Here is a 22,495-nt window from a genome sequence, read left to right as displayed (position 1 = left end):
CAACACAGATTTTGTTGTTTATATTATTTTTTGCAGTCATTGCAACTTAAAATATGTGGGGTCAACTATCAGAAAATGTATATGCAGATTGAGAGAACACCTTCATGATATCTGATTTGTCAGGTCGGAATGTATCTAATGCAGCAAAACATTTTATCAATACTCATAACCGCAGTACCCAATATTTTCATACATTTGCGATTGAATCTGTATAAAAAAAAATGTAAAAAAAAAAAAAAAAATGTGCACGCGGTGGGGATAGAGAACTGATGCTTCATAATAAAGAAGCTTATTGGATTTTTCAACTAGGGACCGGGGCACCCATGGGGTTAAATTTCAAGAATGAATTAATGTTACATTATTAAAGACAAAAATCCTTGCATCTTATTCAGACTATATATCAAATCTCTCTATTGATGTTAAAATTGTATCTAGAAGGATCCTCTTTTCAGGACAATATCTGTCATCCAGTTTATTAAAAATCCACTATAATACAGAAATTAAACTTTTTATGGGCAAAAATAATCAGTTATCATGGATGTGGAAAACTGTTTTCCTGTAAAATTATTGTTTTTTGTATAAAGTCTTCAATGATATTGGAACTATTTTTAGAAGAGTCCCTATTTTAGGATAACATGGGTCATCTAGTTTATCATATATTCATAATCCGGAAATTAAAACTTTCATGTCCAAATATACCGTATTTTTCGGACTATAAGACGTACCGGAAGATAAGACGCACCCTGGTTTTAGAGGAGGAAAATAGGAAAATAAAATTTTAAGCAAAAAATGTGGTCATGACACACTTATGGGGTGAGGATCTGCTGCAGACACTGTTACCAAATTCTCTACTAAGGTACCCCATCCTGGTATTGACCCTCCTGCCTTGTATATACAGTATATGTCCCTCATCCTGGTATAGCCCTCATCCTGCTATATACAGTCATCCTGGCATATGCCCACATCCTGCTACATACTGGCATATGGACCCATCCTGCTCATAATATACTCCCCATCCTGCTCATAATATACTCCCCATCCTGCTCATAATATACTCCCCATCCTGCTCATAATATACTCCCCATCCTGCTCATAATATACTCCCCATCCTATTCATAATATACTCCCCATCCTGCTCATAATATACTCCCCATCCTGCTCATAATATACTCCCCATCCTGCTCATAATATACTCCCCATCCTGCTCATAATATACTCCCCATCCTGCTCATAATATACTCCCCATCCTGCTCATAATATACTCCCCATCCTGCTCATAATATACTCCCCATCCTGCTCATAATATACTCCCATCCTGCTATATACCCCTATCCTCCTATATGGCTGCATCCTCTGTCACATAAAAAAAAAAGTTCATACTCGCCTTACCTCACTCCCTGCAGCATCGCTCCTCCTCCCGTCTGTGCCAGCAGCAGCGCCGCTGACCTGTGTGAAGCCGGCCACGATCCTTGCAGCATCACGATGTCCTCCTGTCTGTGCCGGCGGCGGCTGCGTGTGGAAACGTGCGCACAGTGATGAAGTCATCGCTGTGCGCACCGCTAGTCTCCACACAGCCGCTGCACAGACAGGAGGACATCACGGTGCTGCAGGGATCGTGGCTGTTGAGTGTACTGATTCACCGCACCCCGCGCTGATGATTATGCGCGGGGAGCAGTGAATACAGCCGCACATGATCACTCCAGGCTGTAGTTGCCAGGGGTGATCATGCAGGCCGGCTGTTTATTATGCGTGCATTCCCCGCCCATCATCCCGCCCACCTGTCAGCGCCGGCTTCAGCGCTGAGAGATGATTGGCGGGAGGATGGGCGTGCATATTAAATGAGCGGGTCCACGTGGTCACAGCAGGCGCAGCTACAGCCTGCTCATGCCACCAATGACCCGCTCCACCGTAGCACCCTCATTCCCCGCAACCCTACATTCAGACTATAAGACTCACCCCCCCACTTTCCCGGGGGAAAAAATTGCGTCTTATAGTCCGAAAAATACGGTAATTGGTTATTATAAATGTGGGAATTTTTTCCTGTAAAATATGTAGGTATTTATGAATGTATAAAAAAATGCACACGCTGTAATGATATAGAAATGATTCCTTATTATAGAATAACTTATTGGATTATTTGTTACAAAAAAATCCTTGCACCCTGTTCAGACCATGCATGGAATCTTTCCCCATAGTATTAGAACTATTTCTAGATTAGCTCCGACTCTAGGATAACTTTTCAGTTTATTAAAAACTCATATCTCAAATTAAACGTCTGCGGCAAGAAATAATTGGTTATTATAAATGTTGACATTTTTCTGCAGAATATGTACATTTCTCAATTTGTAGGAAAAAATTAGTTGATCGTGCTTTAAATGTTTGTGTTATGCTGATTATTATAGAATATTTATGTATGCTGCAATGTTTAATGTTTTATTGAGTGTTCTTTTAAATTCTTTCTATTCACAGTCCTTTGCAACCTGCCTCATTTTTGATTGTGGGATTTCAGGTGTTCAGATATTAAACTAATTGTTTCCCCTACATCAACCTTTGAGCTGTATACTCTGTTCACCAAGGTCTAAGAGCCATGTGCTCGAAACGAGTCTTGTGTGCGGTTTAAAAAACCTTTGGATTTTTCCTGACTCAGAGATGGTATACTTTTGTGGCTTATCTTTATTACAAGAAAAATATTCTTTGTATTTTAAAAGTTTTTCATTAAAGCTGTGTTTTTATGTAAACGTGAAGTTGGATCATTTCTTTGTTCAGCTGTGCCAGCCGAGTCCCCCTTGTCAGGGTTTCCTGGAGACTGGAGAGATTGGGCTTGCCAAGTCTGGCTGTAGTAGAGCCAGGATCGGCTTAGAACATTGTGTAGATTACAGTGGAACTTCAAGGGTCTTTTTCAGGTTAATAAAGAGGAGAAAGAGGGTGCTGTATTTAATTTCAAATACAAGGATTTTTCTTGGTGTTTGTGCTTATTTCTTTTTACTTGTAGAATTAGAGATGGGGAGGTCTCAGACCCCCTACCCATCACTAATTCTGGGCTTAATGACAGTTGTGCGCTGTCAGTAACCCCTTATTACCCGATTTGCCACAGCACTAGGGCAATGGGGAATAGCCAGGAAAAGCGCCAGGATTGTTGCATCTATTGGATGCAACAATTCCGGTGTGGCTGCAGGCTGCTATTCTTATCCTGGGGGTGGTCATAATAACCATTAGCCTCCCCAGCCTATGAATAACACCTTTTATCCGTCGGCTTTATCTTGGCTCAGTATCAAAATTAGGGGGACCACATGACACTTTTTTTAAAATCATTTATTTAAATAAATTTTTTGAAAAAAGCCACATGCGGTTGCTCTTTTTTTGATCCACAGCTAAGATAAGCCCACGGCTGGGGGTGACAGCCTGTAGCTGTGGCTTTACCTGTGCTGTATCACTATAGAGGAACCCTACACCATTTTTTTAATATATTTTATACTCCCGTATAAGCACGCAAACAGCGCCTGTGATTCCAACCAATCACAGGCACTGTTATAAAAGATGGGGGCATGGTCTACCAACAGCCAATCAGATCTGCTAGTGGGCGGGGAAAGCCGTGAATGGGTATGAGGACTGATGAGCAGACCCGAAAGTAGTTTACAGCAGAGTGGGAGGCTCGGTAAGTATATTCACCTGCTATAACCCTTTTTCTTTTGTGCGGGGTTTTTTTTTTTTATTATTATTATTATTATCCGGGTGGCCAAACCCGAACTGTAACACGGGCTTCCCTGAGAAGTCTGTGTCTGGGTCCCGACCACCAGCTCTTCGGTACGGATGCCGAACTTCACAGTTCAGGTTCGCTCATCACTGATGCTAACCACTCGGTGGAGCATCAGTGTGCTCAGCCCAGTGGGAGTCACTTGCAGTCTCTGAATGGCTCTTTATGGAGGTAAAAAAACAACGTTTTCAGATGTAGTGTGTATAAAAAAAATCCTGCCCGTCATCCTCTGGAAATGCTCTGTTTATGACGACTGGCTGTATGCGGCCAATGGGGTTCAGCACCAGGATCAAGTTCAGGTCAAGCCGAGTCCCAAACTGAACTTTAGGCCTCACTCACATGAGTGTATGAAAAGGACAAGTGTAATGTGAGAAAATTTCGCATTGCACTTGGACCAATGTTAGTCAATGAGTTAGAGAAGATGGTCAGTTTTTTTTTCTCATCCAGATTGTAGAGAAGAAAAAAGTTGCACCATGCATGCAGTGGATGCCGAAATTGTGCGAAACTCACCAATACAAGTCAATGGGTGCAAGAAAAAAAATGGACTCCACATGCATAGGACACTGTAGATAGTCCTGTAAATCACTAAGTGAATAATAGTTGCCGAGAAAAAAAATGGATTGCACACCGACAGTACACGGATGACAAGTGAGAAAAAAAATCTGGACTTTACTAGATGAAAGTGGAACCAATTTTTAATACCGTCGTGTGAGCACAGCCTTAAGCCAGCGTCACACTAGCATGAGAGCATCGGATGCGATATGCTAACCACTTTACCATTTATGGCTCGGATACCAATATTATCATAATCCCAATAGGACTTTCTTATAACCCCTCCAGGATATTCGCTTTTGTCACCAAATTGTTAACACCTCAGCTATGGACTAACACAGATGCCAAAATGTATTCACTTTAAATTAGGTTATTTGGATTAGTCGAGGCAAGAATATATCGATTATTGCAGTAAATTCTTACTAAAGTGACTGGTGCTTTATTCTTAGTGATATTATATTGGCATCAATATTATCAAAGGGATAATTCCCATAGGGTCTTCTATATAGCACCTCCAAGATTTTGGATTTTGTCAAGCAGTTATCACCTGTATCAAAAACAAAACAACACACTTCAGTGCAGCGTCGGACTGTCTACCGGAGGAAACTCCAGTAATGCCAGGCCTGGATTCAGGACACACCACACACACACACACACAGTGCGCGCGCACACACACACACACCACACAGCGTGCGCACACACACACACACACCACACAGCGTGCGCACACACACACACCACACAGCGTGCGCACACACACACACACACACACCACACACAGCGTGCGCATACACACACACACCACAGCGTGCGCACACACACACACACACCACAGCGTGCGCACACACACACACACACCACAGCGTGCGCACACACACACACACACCACAGCGTGCGCACACACACACACACCACAGCGTGCGCACACACACACACACACACACACCACAGCGCACACACACACACACACACACACCACACACAGCGTGCGCACACACACACACACACACCACACACAGCGTGCGCACACACATACACACACCACACACAGCGTGCGCACACACACACACACACACCACACACAGCGTGCGCACACACACACACAGCGTGCACGCACACACACACAGCGTGCACACACACCACACACAGCGTGCGCGCACACACACACAGCGTGCGCACACACACACAGCGTGCGCACACACACAGCGTGCGCACACACACACACACACACAGCGTGCGCACACACACACACACACAGCGTGCGCACACACACACACACACAGCGTGCGCACACACACACACACAGCGTGCGCACACACACACACACAGCGTGCGCACACACACACACAGCGTGCGCACACACACACACAGCGTGCGCACACACACACACACAGCGTGCGCACACACACACAGCGTGCGCACACACACACAGCGTGCGCACACACACACAGCGTGCGCACACACACACAGCGTGCGCACACACACACAGCGTGCGCACACACACACACAGCGTGCGCACACACACACAGCGTGCGCACACACACACAGCGTGCGCACACACACACAGCGTGCGCACACACACACAGCGTGCGCACACACACACAGCGTGCGCACACACACACAGCGTGCGCACACACACACAGCGTGCGCACACACACACAGCGTGCGCACACACACACAGCGTGCGCGCACACACACACAGCGTGCGCGCACACACACACACAGCGTGCGCGCACACACACACACAGCGTGCGCGCACACACACACACAGCGTGCGCGCACACACACACAGCGTGCGCGCACACACACACAGCGTGCGCGCACACACACACAGCGTGCGCGCACACACACACAGCGTGCGCACACACACACACAGCGTGCGCACACACACACAGCGTGCGCACACACACACACAGCGTGCGCACACACACACAGCGTGCGCACACACACACAGCGTGCGCACACACACACAGCGTGCGCACACACACACCACCGTCGTTTAATACCGTCGTGTGAGCACAGCCTTAGGCCAGCGTCACACTAGCATGAGAGCATCGGATGCGATATGCTAACCACTTTACCATTTATGGCTCGGATATCAATATTATCATAATCCCAATAGGACTTTCTTATAACCCCTGCAGGATATTCGCTTTTGTCACCAAATTGTTAACACCTCAGCTATGGACTAACACAGATGCCAAAATGTATTCACTTTAAATTAGGTTATTTGGATTAGTCAAGGCAAGAATATATCGATTATTGCAGTAAATTCTTACTAAAGTGACTGGTGCTTTATTCTTAGTGATATTATATTGGCATCAATATTATCAAAGGGATAATTCCCATAGGGTCTTCTATATAGCACCTCCAAGATTTTGGATTTTGTCAAGCAGTTATCACCTCAGCTTTCAATTAAAATACCAAAATGTAATCCCTTTAATAGCTCAGAATTGTATGACCAATAATATTCATGTCTGGATTCTGCAGAAAAATACTGTATTGCCTGTTTTCTCCTCCCCTGGACATGCTAATCCTTTGGTGTTATTGAGCTTCTCCTGTTCTATTATCCCCTTCACTTTTATTTTTCCGTCAATCTTGCCATATGAGAGCTTGTTTTTTGTGGGAGAGTTGTACTTTTAAAATTAAACCATACGTTTTAGGCTAGGTTCACATTTCCATCAATTTATATCAGTCACAATCCGCGGCTCTGGTAAACAACGGAATCAGTTTGGCGGATTCCATTGTTCCCATAGACCTGTATGAGCGGCGGAATGTGACTGATTACCTTGCGTTGCATCCTCCGCCCGACTGATCAGTCGTGGAACGACTGACAGTGGGGCGGAAGGAACGCAGCATGTAACTTTTTTTTGAGCAGCACAATCCATAGGATTTCGCTGCGCATGCTCTCTCTGGCTCCTTCCACACGTAACCAGGGTACACATCGGGTTACCAAGCAAAGCGCTTTGCTTAGTTACCCGATATTTACCCTGGCTACGTGTGCAGGGAGCCCGACACTTCCCTGCTCGGCTCCACCCCCTCCCGCACTCCGCATGTACACACGCGCTCACACACCTGTCCCCAGCTATGCAGTCCCGGCACTGATGTCCTCAGCACCATGGTCCGGCTCAGCTCCACCCACCCCGCCCCCCGCACACATTCTCAGCTGATCACCCGGCAGCCGGCTGCTGGCTGCTGTGAGCGATCAGCTGATCACCCAGCGGCCGACGGCTGTGAGCGATCAGCTGATCACCCGGCGGCTGTGAGCAATCAGTTGATCGCTCTCATTAGCCGGCCACCAGGAGATCATCTGTTCGCTCTCAAAAGCCGGCCGGCTATTGTGAACGATCAGCTAATCGTTCTCTCTTTTACAACGGAGTCCGACAATGAATTCTCATTCTTGTCATCCGTTGTACAACGCAGCAGTCACATGTATCAAGCAACGCATGAGACTGATGCAAAACAATGGAAATGTGAACCTAGCCTTACCATATAGTGTACGGAAAAATTGCAAAAAAAAAGTGCGATTGCATGATTGTTTGTGAGCTATTGTATTCACCATATTCCCTATATAATACCACTGATGTGTGACTGTGATGCCTCAGGTTGTTTCGAGTTCATAGAGACCAAACATGTATAGGTTTAGTTTTATCTAAGGGGTTAAAAAAAACCTGGCTAGCATACAAAAATATGGTGAAGCCCACGTCATTTGGGCGGGGGGGGGGGGGGAATCCTGCATACAGTCCTAGATGGAGGATGCTGAGCCTTGTGGTTTGGCAGCTGCTGTCTGCTCTCCTGCATCCACTGCCTTCCCTGATGAAGTGGTGAAGTACACTGACATGGAAACGCGCATTTGGAGGGTTCTATTATACTCTGGTGGGCACATCAACCTCCTGTGGGGACAACTGTGAATTTAAATGGATAAGCAAATAACTGCAGTTTACTAACCTCCATTGTGACTAATCCACTGCTGATAGGAATGCAGTTGTAATTGGATTGTACCCTTCTAGGAAAAGGTTAATATTTAACCCCCACATGTAATTGTAGCTATATCACCTTGCCTGGGGGTATTTTCCTCCCCTTCTTTTGCCTCACTTTTTTTCTGTAATGTATTTTTGTATATGATCTTTTGTAATTAATTTATTCAATTTATTATGTGATAAAATAAAATTTACAATTTTAATTGACTTGGAAACTCCATTTTTCTTTGCTGTTCATGTCTCCTGCATCCACTAGTGGATGGAGTATGCTGAGCCTTGTAGTTCTGCTCCCCCTGCCTCTCCCGCCAGCACACAGTCCTACATATAGTAATGTTCCCCATATAGTCGTCCGTATAATCTAATGCACCTCATAGTCCTACATATATTATAAAGCGCACCATAATACTAAGTGTCTGAAAACTACTACATGGGGCCAACAGAACCTATTCCCAAAAAAACAAAACAATTAATTATTTTAAAATGTTTGTTTTTTAATTTAAACAAAAGGTATTGAAATATTGAGAAAGTATACAAGAACTTGAGCAGCTTTGCAGACAAATAACTCAATGGCTATGACAGCACGCTGCATCTTTTTTACCTGTGGTCACAGAAACACAGCTTCTGACCAAAAAAAATATGAAAGATCAAGATTTTGGCCGCGTTTTTGTTAATGCATTTATCAACTCCTTAACAAATCCATTTAAATATTTTCCGTCCCTGCACTCATTTTGGTAATCCACATTGGCAGACGCAGACAGCCAGCAGCGATCAGCTCAAATGTCAGCTGATTTGTGCAGCTGACGTGTGCCTTGCAGGCGCGAGTGGATTTGCTATCCACCTGTACCTGTCAACCCCTTAAACAGCACTGTAAAAATCTCACAGCGCCATTTTAATGGCGATCGCTTTATTCACATAATCACCAGCCTCCACAGGAAGTCACGTGATGGGATCACGTGGATCCAATGGTTGTCGTGTTAGCACTGGGTCTTGTGATAATAATAATAATAATAATAATAATCTTTATTTCTATAGCGCCAACATATTCCGTAGCGCTTTACAATTCAGGAGGATCATATACATACAAGTAACAGTTATAGAAATACAATATTTAGAGGGGAAAAAATACAACCCTGCTCGTGAGAGCTTACAATCTACAATGAGATGGGGGGAGAGGCAAGGTTCAAGTGCTTATTTACAATGACAATCCAGCCATCTCACGGAAATGGGGCTGGATAATGGTTTCCTGGACCAGTGGGCCCGAGCCTTGAGATGCCTTTGGGTGCCATGGAGTTTGATGTGGAGCTATGTTGTGAGAGGTTGTAGAGGGACTATGTGAATCGAATCTGATTAGGGAGTGTGATAGGCCGCCCTAAAAAGATGCGTCTTTAGGGTGCGTCTGAAGCTGAGTAAGTTGTGATTTGTCCTAACTTCTTGGGGTAGAGCGTTCCAGAGGGTTGGTGCAGCTCGGAAGAAGTCTTGGATCCGGGAGTGGGAGGTTCGAATTAGTGTGGATGTTAGTCGAAAGTCGCTTCCAGAGCGTAGAGAACGGGTGGACTGATAGACAGAGAGGAGGGTGGAGATGTAGGGGGGTGCTGCACTGTGGAGAGCTTTGTGGGCGAGAACAAGCAGTTTGAATTGGATCCTATGATATATGGGCAGCCAGTGCAATGACTGGCACAGAGCAGAGGCATCCGAGTAGCGGTTAGCCAGATAGGTGACCCTGGCTGCTGCATTAAGGATTGACTGTAAAGGAGAGAGTCTAGTTAGGGGGAGACCAATTAATAGAGAGTTACAGTAGTCCAAGCGAGAGTGGATCAGGGCCACGGTGAGGGTTTTTGTCGTTTCCATTGTGAGAAAGGGGCGGATTCTAGAGATGTTCTTGAGGTGCAAGCGGCAGGTGCGGGCAAGAGATTGTATGTGGGAGGTGAAGGAGAGATCAGTGTCAAGTATAACCCCCAGGCAGCGGGCTTGCGGCCTAGGACTTATCGTTGTGCCACACACAGAGAGGGAGATGTCAGGTTGAGGAAAGTTGGAAGATGGAGGGAAAAGAAGAAGTTCAGTTTTGGAAAGGTTAAGTTTCAGATAAAGAGCAGACATGACATTGCAAACTGCAGTCAGGCAGTCACTGGTGTTCTGTAGTACAGCGGGGGTGAGCTCAGGGGAGGAGGTGTATAGCTGTGTGTCATCAGCATAAAGATGGTACTGAAAGCCAAATCTGCTGATGGTCTGACCAATTGGGGCAGTGTAGAGGGAGAAAAGAAGAGGGCCAAGGACTGAACCTTGAGGGACCCCAACAGTGAGAGGAAGAGGAGAAGATGTGGAGCCAGCAAATGATACACTGAATGAGCGTCCAGAAAGATAGGAAGAGAACCAGGAGAGAACAGTGTCCTTTAGGCCGATAGAGTGGAGCATAGAGAGAAGGAGATGGTGGTCAACAGTGTCAAAGGCAGCAGAAAGGTCAAGAAGAATAAGCAGAGAGTGGTCACCGTTACGTTTTGCTGTCAATAGGTCATTGGTCACTTTGACAAGGGCAGTTTCTGTTGAGTGTAAAGGGCGGAAGCCAGACTGTAAAGGATCTAGAAGAGAGTGAGAGGAGAGGTAGCGGGTGAGGCGAGAGTAGACCAGGCGCTCCAAGAGTTTAGAGATGAAGGAGAGATTGGAGACTGGTCTGTAGTTGCTTGTGCAGGACGGATCGAGAGAAGGTTTTTTTAATAATGGAGTAATGATAGAGTGTTTGAGGGAGGAGGGGAAGATACCCGAAGAGAGAGAGAGATTGAAGATTTTAGTTAGGTGAGTGGCAACAACCGGAGAGAGGGACTGGAGTAGAGGTGTGGGGAAGGGATCAGTAGGGCAAGTTGTAGGACGAGAGGAGGATAGGAGCCTGGAGACTTCCTCCTCTGTGACTGGGTCAAATGTGGAAAGTGAGCTGGATGGGATATGGGGAGGGATGGGATTCACAGGGCTTGGTGGCTGGGAGCTGATCTCTTGGCGGATGTTTTTAATTTTCTCTGTGAAATACGAGGCCAGGTCATCAGCATGAAGGGCTGTGACAGGGGTCTGTACTTTGGGACTGAGGAGGGAGTGAAAGGTGTCAAAGAGTTTTTTTGGATTGTTGGCAAGTGAGGAAACAAGGTTGGTGAAGTAGGTCTGTTTGGCGAGGTGAAGGGAATAGTTATAGGTCCTTAACATGAACTTGTAGTGGATGAAGTTTTCTGGTGTGCGGGTTTTCCTCCATAGGCGTTCGGCGCTCCTGGAGCATCGCTGGAGAAATCGAGTTTGTGATGTGAGCCAGGGCTGTTTTACTCTGTGTTTGGTCTTTCTGAGGGTGAGGGGCGCTACTTGGTCTAGCGTAGTCCTGAGTGTGTCATTGTAGTGCTTTACAGCCAGATCAGGACAGGAAAGTGAGGATATAGGGGACAGTGATGTGTGTAAAGAGTCTGAAAGTGTCTGAGAATCGATGGCCTGTAGGTTTCTGAATGTGTGATTGGTGGGGGTGTGCTGAGGCGGACGAGGGTTTGTGAGCTTGAAGGAGAGGATGTTGTGGTCAGAGAGGGGAAGAGGTGAGTTGTCAAAGTCAGAGATTGAGCAGAGGCGGATAAAGACCAGGTCAAGGGTGTTACCATCTTCATGTGTCTCAGAGGATGAGAGCTGTGAGAGGCCAAGGGAGGTGGTGAGAGATAGAAGCTGGGATGCAGAAGGGGAGGAGGGGCTGTTCATGGGGATGTTAAAGTCTCCTAGGATCAGGGTTGGTAACTCTGAGGACATGAAGTGTGACAGCCAGGCTGAAAAGTGGTCAAGGAACTGGATGGGTGAGCCTGGTGGACGGTATATGACAGCTACTCTGAGGGAGAGGGGATGGAAGAGCCTGATGGTGTGGATCTCAAAGGATGGGAATGAGAGTGATGGAGCTGGGGGGATGACCTGGAAAGTGCACTGTGGGGACAGTAGTAAGCCTACTCCACCACCATGTCTGTTTCCAGGTCTTGGTGAATGGGAAAAGTGTAAACCACCATGAGAGATGGCAGCAGGGGAAGTAGTATCAGAATCCTGAATCCAGGTTTCAGTGAGGGCTAGCAGGTTAAGAGCATTATTGAGAAAGAGGTTGTGGATGTAAGGAAGCTTGTAACATACGGACCGTGGATTCCATAGAGCACAATTAAAAGAGGGAAGCGAGGGTGTACAGGGAATGTTAATAAGATTATCAGGGTTTCTATGGGAGGTGGGGGAGGGGGTAAAGTTAGCCTGGGGTGGACCGGGATTAGGAGAGATATCACCTGAAAGAAGTAGGAGTAGAAGGAGAAAGGTCAGATGGTTTTTGGACTTGTGGCATGGCTTTTTTTGGAAGTCCCTGGAGCTTGATTGAGTCAGATTATTAAGATAGGTGAAAAGAGCCTGGGAGCTGTACATAGGAGAGGGGAGGAGAGAGGGGCTGATGTGGATGAGTGGTGATGGAGGGGGGACAGGGCGGTGAAAGTGAACAGAAAAAGCACATAGGATGATAGAGAGTGAGATAATAGTTAAGGTTAAAACAGATGGCGTCAAAGAGTAATTTACCTGCAGACTCCTGCCCTGACTAACTGCCATTGAGGTAACTGCCCAGCACTTCGCAAAGATGGCACTTAGCAAGAGATGGCATGCATGCACCCCTTAAGAAAGACACAAATATATAGGGCTGACTAGAGGGGTAGGTGAGGGGGATTATGGGAGCTCAGCTTGTTAAGGGAAATCAACAAATGCTGATCACACCAGGGGATGATTAAGGAATCAAAGGGAACAGGACATTTGACACCCACCCGGACTTCCAGTCTACACAGATTTACACCATCCACCATCAGATAACATTTACAAAGAGGAATATACAGTCATACATCAGTGAGTATTACATAGATTATGAAAATGACAGAGCATACATGACAGGAAGCAGAGTTATATACCAGAACACATATTCAGCCAATGCAGTGGGGAACAGACAATTCACTTGACAGGAAGCAGAGTTATAGACCAGAACACATATTCAGCCAATGCAGTGGGGAACAGACAATTCACTTGACAGGAAGCAGAGTTATATACCAGAACACATATTCAGCCAATGCAGTGGGGAACAGACAATTCACTTGACAGGAAGCAGAGTTATAGACCAGAACACATATTCAGCCAATGCAGTGGGGAACAGACAATTCACTTGACAGGAAGCAGAGTTATAGACCAGAACACATATTCAGCCAATGCAGTGGGGAACAGACAATTCACTTGACAGGAAGCAGAGTTATATACCAGAACACATATTCAGCCAATGCAGTGGGGAACAGACAATTCACTTGACAGGAAGCAGAGTTATATACCAGAACACATATTCAGCCAATGCAGTGGGGAACAGACAATTCACTTGACAGGAAGCAGAGTTATAGACCAGAACACATATTCAGCCAATGCAGTGGGGAACAGACAATTCACTTGACAGGAAGCAGAGTTATAGACCAGAACACATATTCAGCCAATGCAGTGGGGAACAGACAATTCACTTGACAGGAAGCAGAGTTATATACCAGAACACATATTCAGCCAATGCAGTGGGGAACAGACAATTCACTTGACAGGAAGCAGAGTTATATACCAGAACACATATTCAGCCAATGCAGTGGGGAACAGACAATTCACTTGACAGGAAGCAGAGTTATAGACCAGAACACATATTCAGCCAATGCAGTGGGGAACAGACAATTCACTTGACAGGAAGCAGAGTTATATACCTGTGTGAAGAGAGAGAGAATTACTCCTGTAGCTCACGTGACGCAGGTCCTATAACCAGCAGCCGAGTACTGAAGGTTACAGGAGATGAGAATTTCTCCTGATCTGAGCGGTGCTGCTCTGATAGGGAGAAAAGAATGAGTGATCAGACAAAAACGCACCCGCGGGAAAAAACGCGGCAAAAAAAGCATGCGTTTTTACCGAATTTTGGTGCGTTTTTGCTCACTGCGTTTTTATGTGTTTTTTTAACAGTGAACAATGCCATTAAAGATTGTTAAAAAACAAAGAAAAAAGGTCTGATGTCATCTCCTTCAATATGTTCTTCATTCTCCACTAGTCTATGCAGGATAGCAGACAGCTGCAGAACTACAAGGCTCTGCATGCTCCATCCAGGACTGTATGCAGGAGGGAGAGGCAGGGGGAGCAGAACTACAAGGCTCAGCATACTCCATCCACTAGTGGATGCAGGAGAGCAGACAGCAGCTGCCAAACTACAAGGCTCAGCATCCTCCATCTAGGACTGTATGCAGGATTTTTTGCCCCTCCCCCCCCAAAAAAATGATGTGGGCTTCACCATATTTTTGTATGCTAGCCAGGTACAGCAGGCAGCTACGGGCTGCCCCCAACCCCCAGCTGCCTATTTGTACCCGGCCGGGAACTAAAAAATATAGGGAAGCCTTTTTTTTTATTTTATGAATTTCATGAAATAATTAAAAAAAAAAATGACATGGGCTTCGCTTAATTTTTGAGTCCAGCCAGGTACAACTAGGCAGCTGGGGATTGAAATCCGCAATGCAGAGTGCCTAAGCTTCCTGGACACCCCAGATGCGAATTGCAGTCCGCAGCCACCCCAGAAAATGGCGCTTTCATAGAAGCGCCATCTTCTGGCGCTATATCCAATGCTTCCAGCTGCCCTGATGCCAGGTGGCTCACTGGGTAATAATGGGGTTAGGGCTAGGTGTGTATTATCAGCTAGCCCTAAGCCCAAAATTCATGGTGTCACGCCAATATTAGACATGGCTACCATGAATTTCTAGTAAAGATATAAAAAAAAATAACCACAACACAGAAAAATATTTTTAAACACAACACAATTAGTGACTCCATCTTTATTGAGATAAAGAACCCCCCCTCCGCAGTAATCCTGGGTCAAGGGTCCTGCGCCGTCCAATATCATCTGGAAGAAAAAAAAAACAAAACAACACACTTCAGTGCAGCGTCGGACTGTCTACCGGAGGAAACTCCAGTAATGCCAGGCCTGGATTCAGGACACACCACACAGCGTGCGCACACACACACACACCACAGCGTGCGCACACACACACACACCACAGCGTGCGCACACACACACACACCACAGCGTGCGCACACACACACACACCACAGCGTGCGCACACACACACACACCACAGCGTGCGCACACACACACAGCGTGCGCACACACACACAGCGTGCGCACACACACACAGCGTGCGCACACACACACAGCGTGCGCACACACACACAGCGTGCGCACACACACACAGCGTGCGCACACACACACAGCGTGCGCACACACACACAGCGTGCGCACACACACACAGCGTGCGCACACACACACAGCGTGCGCACACACACACACACAGCGTGCGCACACACACACACACACACACACACAGCGCGCGCACACACACACACACACAGCGTGCGCACACACAGCGTGCGCACACACACACACAGCGTGCGCACACAGCGTGCGCACACACACACACACAGCGTGCCCACACAGCGTGCGCACACACACACACACAGCGTGCCCACACAGCGTGCGCACACAGCGTGCGCGCACAGCGTGCGCGCACACGCACACACAGCGTGCGCACACACACACAGCGTGCGCACACACACACAGCGTGCGCACACACACAGCGTGCGCACACACACACAGCGTGCGCACACACACACACACAGCGTGCGCACACACACACACACACAGCGTGCGCACACACACACACACACACAGCGTGCGCACACACACACACACAGCGTGCGCACACACACACACACAGCGTGCGCACACACACACACAGCGTGCGCACACACACACACAGCGTGCGCACACACACACACAGCGTGCGCACACACACACACACACACACAGCGTGCGCACACACACACACAGCGTGCACACACACAGCGTGCGCACACACACACACAGCGTGCGCACACACACACACAGCGTGCGCACACACACAGCGTGCGCACACACACACACACAGCGTGCGCACACACACAGCGTGCGCACACACACAGCGTGCGCACACACACAGCGTGCGCACACACACACACAGCGTGCGCACACACACACAGCGTGCGCACACACACACAGCGTGCGCACACACACACAGCGTGCGCACACGCACACACACAGCGTGCGCACACACACAGCGTGCGCACACACACAGCGTGCGCACACACACAGCGTGCGCACACGCACACACACAGCACACGCACACACACAGCGTGCGCACACACACAGCGTGCGCACACGCACACACACAGCACACGCACACACACAGCGTGCGCACACACACAGCGTGCGCACACGCACACACACAGCACACGCACACACACAGCGTGCGCACACGCACACACACAGCGTGCGCACACACAGCGTGCGCACACGCACACACACAGCGTGCGCACACACAGCGTGCGCACACGCACACACACAGCGTGCGCACACACAGCGTGCGCACACGCACACACACAGCGTGCGCACACACACACACCACACACAGCGTGCGCACACACACACACCACACACAGCGTGCGCACACACACACACCACACACAGCGTGCGCACACACACACCACACACAGCGTGCGCACACGCACACAGCGTGCGCACACGCACACACACACAGCGTGCGCACACGCACACACACACAGCGTGCGCACACGCACACACACACAGCGTACGCACACACACACAGCGTGCGCACACACACACAGCGTGCGCACACACACACAGCGTGTGCACACACACACAGCGTGTGCACACACACACAGCGTGTGCACACACACACAGCGTGTGCACACACACACACAGCGTGCGCACACACACACCACACACAGCGTGCGCGCACGCACACCACACACAGCGTGCGCACACGCACACACACACAGCGTGTGCACACACACACAGCGTGTGCACACACACACAGCGTGTGCACACACACAGCGTGCGCACACACACAGCGTGTGCACACACACAGCGTGCGCACACACACACCACACACAGCGTGCGCACACACACACACCACACACAGCGTGCGCACACACACACACACACACCACACACAGCGTGCGCGCACACCCACACCACACAGCGTGCGCACACACCACACACAGCGTGCGCACACACCACGCGCGCGCACACACCGACAGCGTGCGCACACACACACACAGCGTGCGCGCACACACACACACACAGCGTGCACACACACACACACAGCGTGCACACACACACACACAGCGTGCACACACACACACACAGCGTGCGCACACACACACACACACAGCGTGCGCGCACACACACACAGCGTGCGCGCACGCACACACAGCGTGCGCGCACGCACACACAGCGTGCGCGCACGCACACACACAGCGTGCGCGCACGCACACACACAGCGTGCGCGCACGCACACACACAGCGTGCGCGCACGCACACACACAGCGTGCGCGCACGCACACACACAGCGTGCGCGCACGCACACACACAGCGTGCGCGCACGCACACACACAGCGTGCGCGCACGCACACACAGCGTGCGCACACGCACACACAGCGTGCGCACACGCACACACAGCGTGCGCACACGCACACACAGCGTGCGCACACGCACACACAGCGTGCGCACACGCACACACAGCGTGCGCACACGCACACACAGCGTGCGCACACACACACACACAGCGTGCGCACACACACACACACAGCGTGCGCACACACACACACACAGCGTGCGCACACACACACAGCGTGCGCACACACACACACACAGCGTGCGCACACACACACACACAGCGTGCGCACACACACACACACAGCGTGCGCACACACACACAGCGTGCGCACACACACACAGCGTGCGCACACACACACACACAGCGTGCGCACACACACACACACACAGCGTGCGCACACACACACAGCGTGCGCACACACACACAGCGTGCGCACACACACACACAGCGTGCGCACACACACACACAGCGTGCGCACACACACACACAGCGTGCGCACACACACACACAGCGTGCGCACACACACACACAGCGTGCGCACACACACATACAGCGTGCGCACACACACACACAGCGTGCGCACACACACACAGCGTGCGCACACACACACACACAGCGTGCGCACACACACACACACAGCGTGCGCACACACACACACACAGCGTGCGCGCACACACACACACAGCGTGCGCACACACACACACACAGCGTGCGCACACACACACACACAGCGTGCGCACACACACACACACAGCGTGCGCACACACACACACAGCGTGCGCACACACACACACACCACACACAGCGTGCGCACACACACACACAGCGTGCGCACACACACACACAGCGTGCGCACACACACACACAGCGTGCGCACACACACACACAGCGTGCGCACACACACACACACAGCGTGCGCACACACACACACACAGCGTGCGCACACACACACACACAGCGTGCGCACACACACACACACAGCGTGCGCACACACACACACACAGCGTGCGCACACACACACACACAGCGTGCGCACACACACACACACAGCGTGCGCACACACACACACACAGCGTGCACACACACACACACAGCGTGCGCACACACACACACAGCGTGCGCACACACACACACAGCGTGCGCACACACACAGCGTGCGCACACACACACACACAGCGTGCGCACACACACACACACAGCGTGCGCACACACACACACACACAGCGTGCGCACACACACACACACACAGCGTGCGCACACACACACACACAGCGTGCGCACACACACACACACACAGCGTGCGCACATACACACACACACAGCGTGCGCACACACACACACACAGCGTGCGCACACACACACACACAGCGTGCGCACACACACACAGCGTGCGCACACACACACAGCGTGCGCACACACACACAGCGTGCGCACACACACACAGCGTGCGCACACACACACAGCGTGCGCACACACACACAGCGTGCGCACACACACACACACAGCGTGCGCACACACACACACAGCGTGCGCACACACACACACACACACAGCGTGCGCACACACACACACCACACACAGCGTGCGCACACACACAGCGTGCGCACACAGCGTGCGCACACACACACACGCACACAGCGTGCGCACACACACACACACACACACACACACAGCGTGCGCACACACACACACACAGCGTGCGCACACACACACACACAGCGTGCACACACACACACACAGCGTGCGCACACACACAGCGTGCGCACACACACACACAGCGTGCGCACACACACACACACAGCGTGCGCACACACACACACAGCGTGCGCACACACACACACACAGCGTGCGCACACACACACACACAGCGTGCGCACACACACACACACAGCGTGCGCACACACACACACACAGCGTGCGCGAACACACACACACAGCGTGCGAACACACACACACAGCGTGCGCACACACACAGCGTGCGCACACACACACACAGCGTGCGCACACACACACACAGCGTGCGCACACACACAGCGTGCGCACACACACACACAGCGTGCGCACACACACACACAGCGTGCGCACACACGCACACACACAGCGTGCGCACACACACACACAGCGTGCGCACACACACACACAGCGTGCGCACGCACACACACAGCGTGCGCACGCACACACACAGCGTGCGCACACACACACACACAGCGTGCGCACACTGTGCGCACACACACTGGGGGGGGGGGCAAAGAGGTGCACACGTCAATCAAAAAGTGCACGAATTTTCAAACTTTATAAAGTTGGATTTCGCTGCCTAACCACCCAAGCTGCACCCTGATGGTATGTACACAATGTGCCTTATAGTACCAGTACTGCACTGGCTGCACCTTATAAACGAAAAACCTGATGTTTGGTTCTCTTTAAAATAACAAAAAAGAAAAACAGTACATTACCATATACTTACCATGGACATTCCACTACAGTCCCAGACAACCTGCCTTGGTTTTTCAAAACTCCTGGTCACCGCAACAAAAGGAGCTATGTCACCTTGGCAGACAAACGTCGGCGGCTACAGTGACATTCCATCTTTAACTCTTATGTGTAACCACACCAGTAAATGCAGGAGTGATAGTGTCCAACAAAGGCCAGTGGTGAGGAAGCGGAGCAGAAATTCACATTTTTCTGCTTCTAAGCATCTGGCACATTTCCTTCTTGAATCACAGAGTACGACCGATTCCAATGGGGGAGGGAGGACTTCCTAAACTATGCAGATCCACAGCTGCAGTTATGTGTGCTGTATATTCACTCGGCTCTTCCTGTATCACATGAAGCTCAAACCTGGAATTCGCTTATAGTTGATCCCGTGTCCAGAGCCAATAACTACTGCTAGCCACTCCATAATCCCATTGCCGGTCAGTTCACAAGCTTTATAATGATGCACCATATTACTATCGCAAGGGTTGGAGTCGCACAGAATAACCAGCAAGCATGCAGTGAATGTCGTTTGCCATGTCCACACTACCTCCCAAGAAGTTACACGAGTGGCAGTGGCAATCACACACAATTAACACTGTCCAATTGTAATCACTCACCCACAGCTTCAGGCAGCAACACAGCGAGCAAGAGCAGAAAAAGCCCGGCCATTCCTGTAGCTGAGGCCATCTCTTCAGTGCTGCGCTGCTTCCTCCAGTACTGTGCTACCATGGTCTCCCTCCCTCTAGCATCCTTCTTACTCCTCCTCTTCCCCTTCCCCTCACTCCTCCTTTCAGTCTGGATTTCTTCCTACCCACCTCAAGTCTTCCCTTCATTTCACCTTTGTTGCGTTGTGTGTGTTGCGTTGTTTGTGGAGTGCTGTGTGTCTGCAGCATTGTGTGTGTGTGGTGCTGTGTGTGTTGCGCGGTTTGTGTGGGTGTGGCTGTGGGGTGCGTGTGTTTTGGGGAGGTATGTTTTGTGCAATGTGTGTTTGTGTTGCGCGGTATGTGCGCATATTTGTGTATGCCACGGTGTTTGGGTGTTGCGTGTGTGCGGCGTTGTCTGTGTGTGGGTGTCTGTGTAGGGCAGTGTTTGTGGTTCCCAGTGTGTGTGGTGTGTTGTGCGGTGCGCGTGTGGCGGTGTGTCTGTGTGTGTTTTGGGGGGGAGGTGTGCACCCCCATCGTGCTCCATCCCCCATGCTACGCACCCCCCATCGTGCTCCATCCCCCATGCTGCGCACCCCCCATCGTGTTCCTTCCCCCATGCTGCGCATCTCCATCGTGCTCCATCCTCCATGCTGCACACCCTCCATCGTGCTCCATCCTCCATGCTGCGCACCCCCCATCGTGCTCCATCCCCCAGGCTGTGTACCCCCCATCGTACTCCTTCCCCCATGCTGTGCACCCCCCATCGTGCTCCACCCCCCATGCTGCACACCCCCCATCGTGCTCCACCCCCCATGCTGTGCACCCCCCATCGTGCTCCACCCCCCATGCTGCACACCCCCCATCGTGCTCCACCCCCCATGCTGCGCACGCTCCATCCCCCATGCTGCGCGCCCCCCATCGTGCTCCATCCCCCATGCTGCGCATCCCCATCGTGCTCCATCCCCCATGCTGCACACCCCCCATCGTGCTCCATCCTCCATGCTGCACCCCCCATTGTGCTCCATTTTCCATGTTGCACACCCCATCGTGCTCCATCCTCCATGCTGCACACCCCCCATCGTGCTCCATCCTCCATGCTGCACACCCCCCATCGTGCTCCATCCACCATGCTGCACACCCCCCATCGTGCTCCATCCTCCATCCTGCACACCCCCCATCGTGCTCCATCCTCCATCCTGCACACCCCCCATCGTGCTCCATCCTCCATGCTGCACACCCCCCATCGTGCTCCATCCCCCATGCTGCACACCCCCCATCGTGCTCCATCCTCCATGCTGCACACCTCCCTTCGTGCTCCATCCTCCATGCTGCACACCCCCCATCGTGCTCCATCCCCCATGCTGGGGCCGCCGAGCGGGCGAGGCGTCAGCGTATGCCGGCTCCCTGCACATCTGTACCGGGAGCCAGTGTATGCTGGTAACCATGATACACATCGGGTAACTAAGGGAAGCGCTTCCTATAGTTACCCGATGTGTATCATGGTTACCAGCGTACACCGGCTCCGTCACGATCCCAGCATCGCAAGGTTCTGTC

General features: G+C 50.4%; 1 protein-coding gene across 12 annotated transcripts in view; it reads right to left on the bottom strand.

Annotated features, from left to right (window-relative positions):
- RECK (reversion inducing cysteine rich protein with kazal motifs) overlaps window positions 1-21,038 on the bottom strand; it is a 1,668,523-nt gene extending 1,647,485 nt beyond the window's left edge. For all 12 annotated transcript variants that reach the window (XR_012724346.1, XR_012724347.1, XM_075314993.1 and 9 more), the window contains exon 1: window positions 20,915-21,038. Coding sequence is in view for 10 of the 12 variants with exons in the window: in XM_075314993.1 (XP_075171108.1) it covers window positions 20,915-21,026 (112 nt within the window). In the remaining 2 variants the exon portion in view is untranslated. The remainder of the gene's footprint in view (window positions 1-20,914) is intronic.
- Between the last annotated feature and the right edge of the window lie 1,457 nt (window positions 21,039-22,495).

The sequence above is a fragment of the Anomaloglossus baeobatrachus genome, chromosome 6, assembly GCF_048569485.1.
Source record: "Anomaloglossus baeobatrachus isolate aAnoBae1 chromosome 6, aAnoBae1.hap1, whole genome shotgun sequence".
NCBI classification, from domain to species: Eukaryota; Metazoa; Chordata; class Amphibia; order Anura; family Aromobatidae; genus Anomaloglossus; species Anomaloglossus baeobatrachus.
Note: the sequence above shows the minus strand (reverse complement) of the source record. Positions and strands in the feature narration are given on the sequence as shown.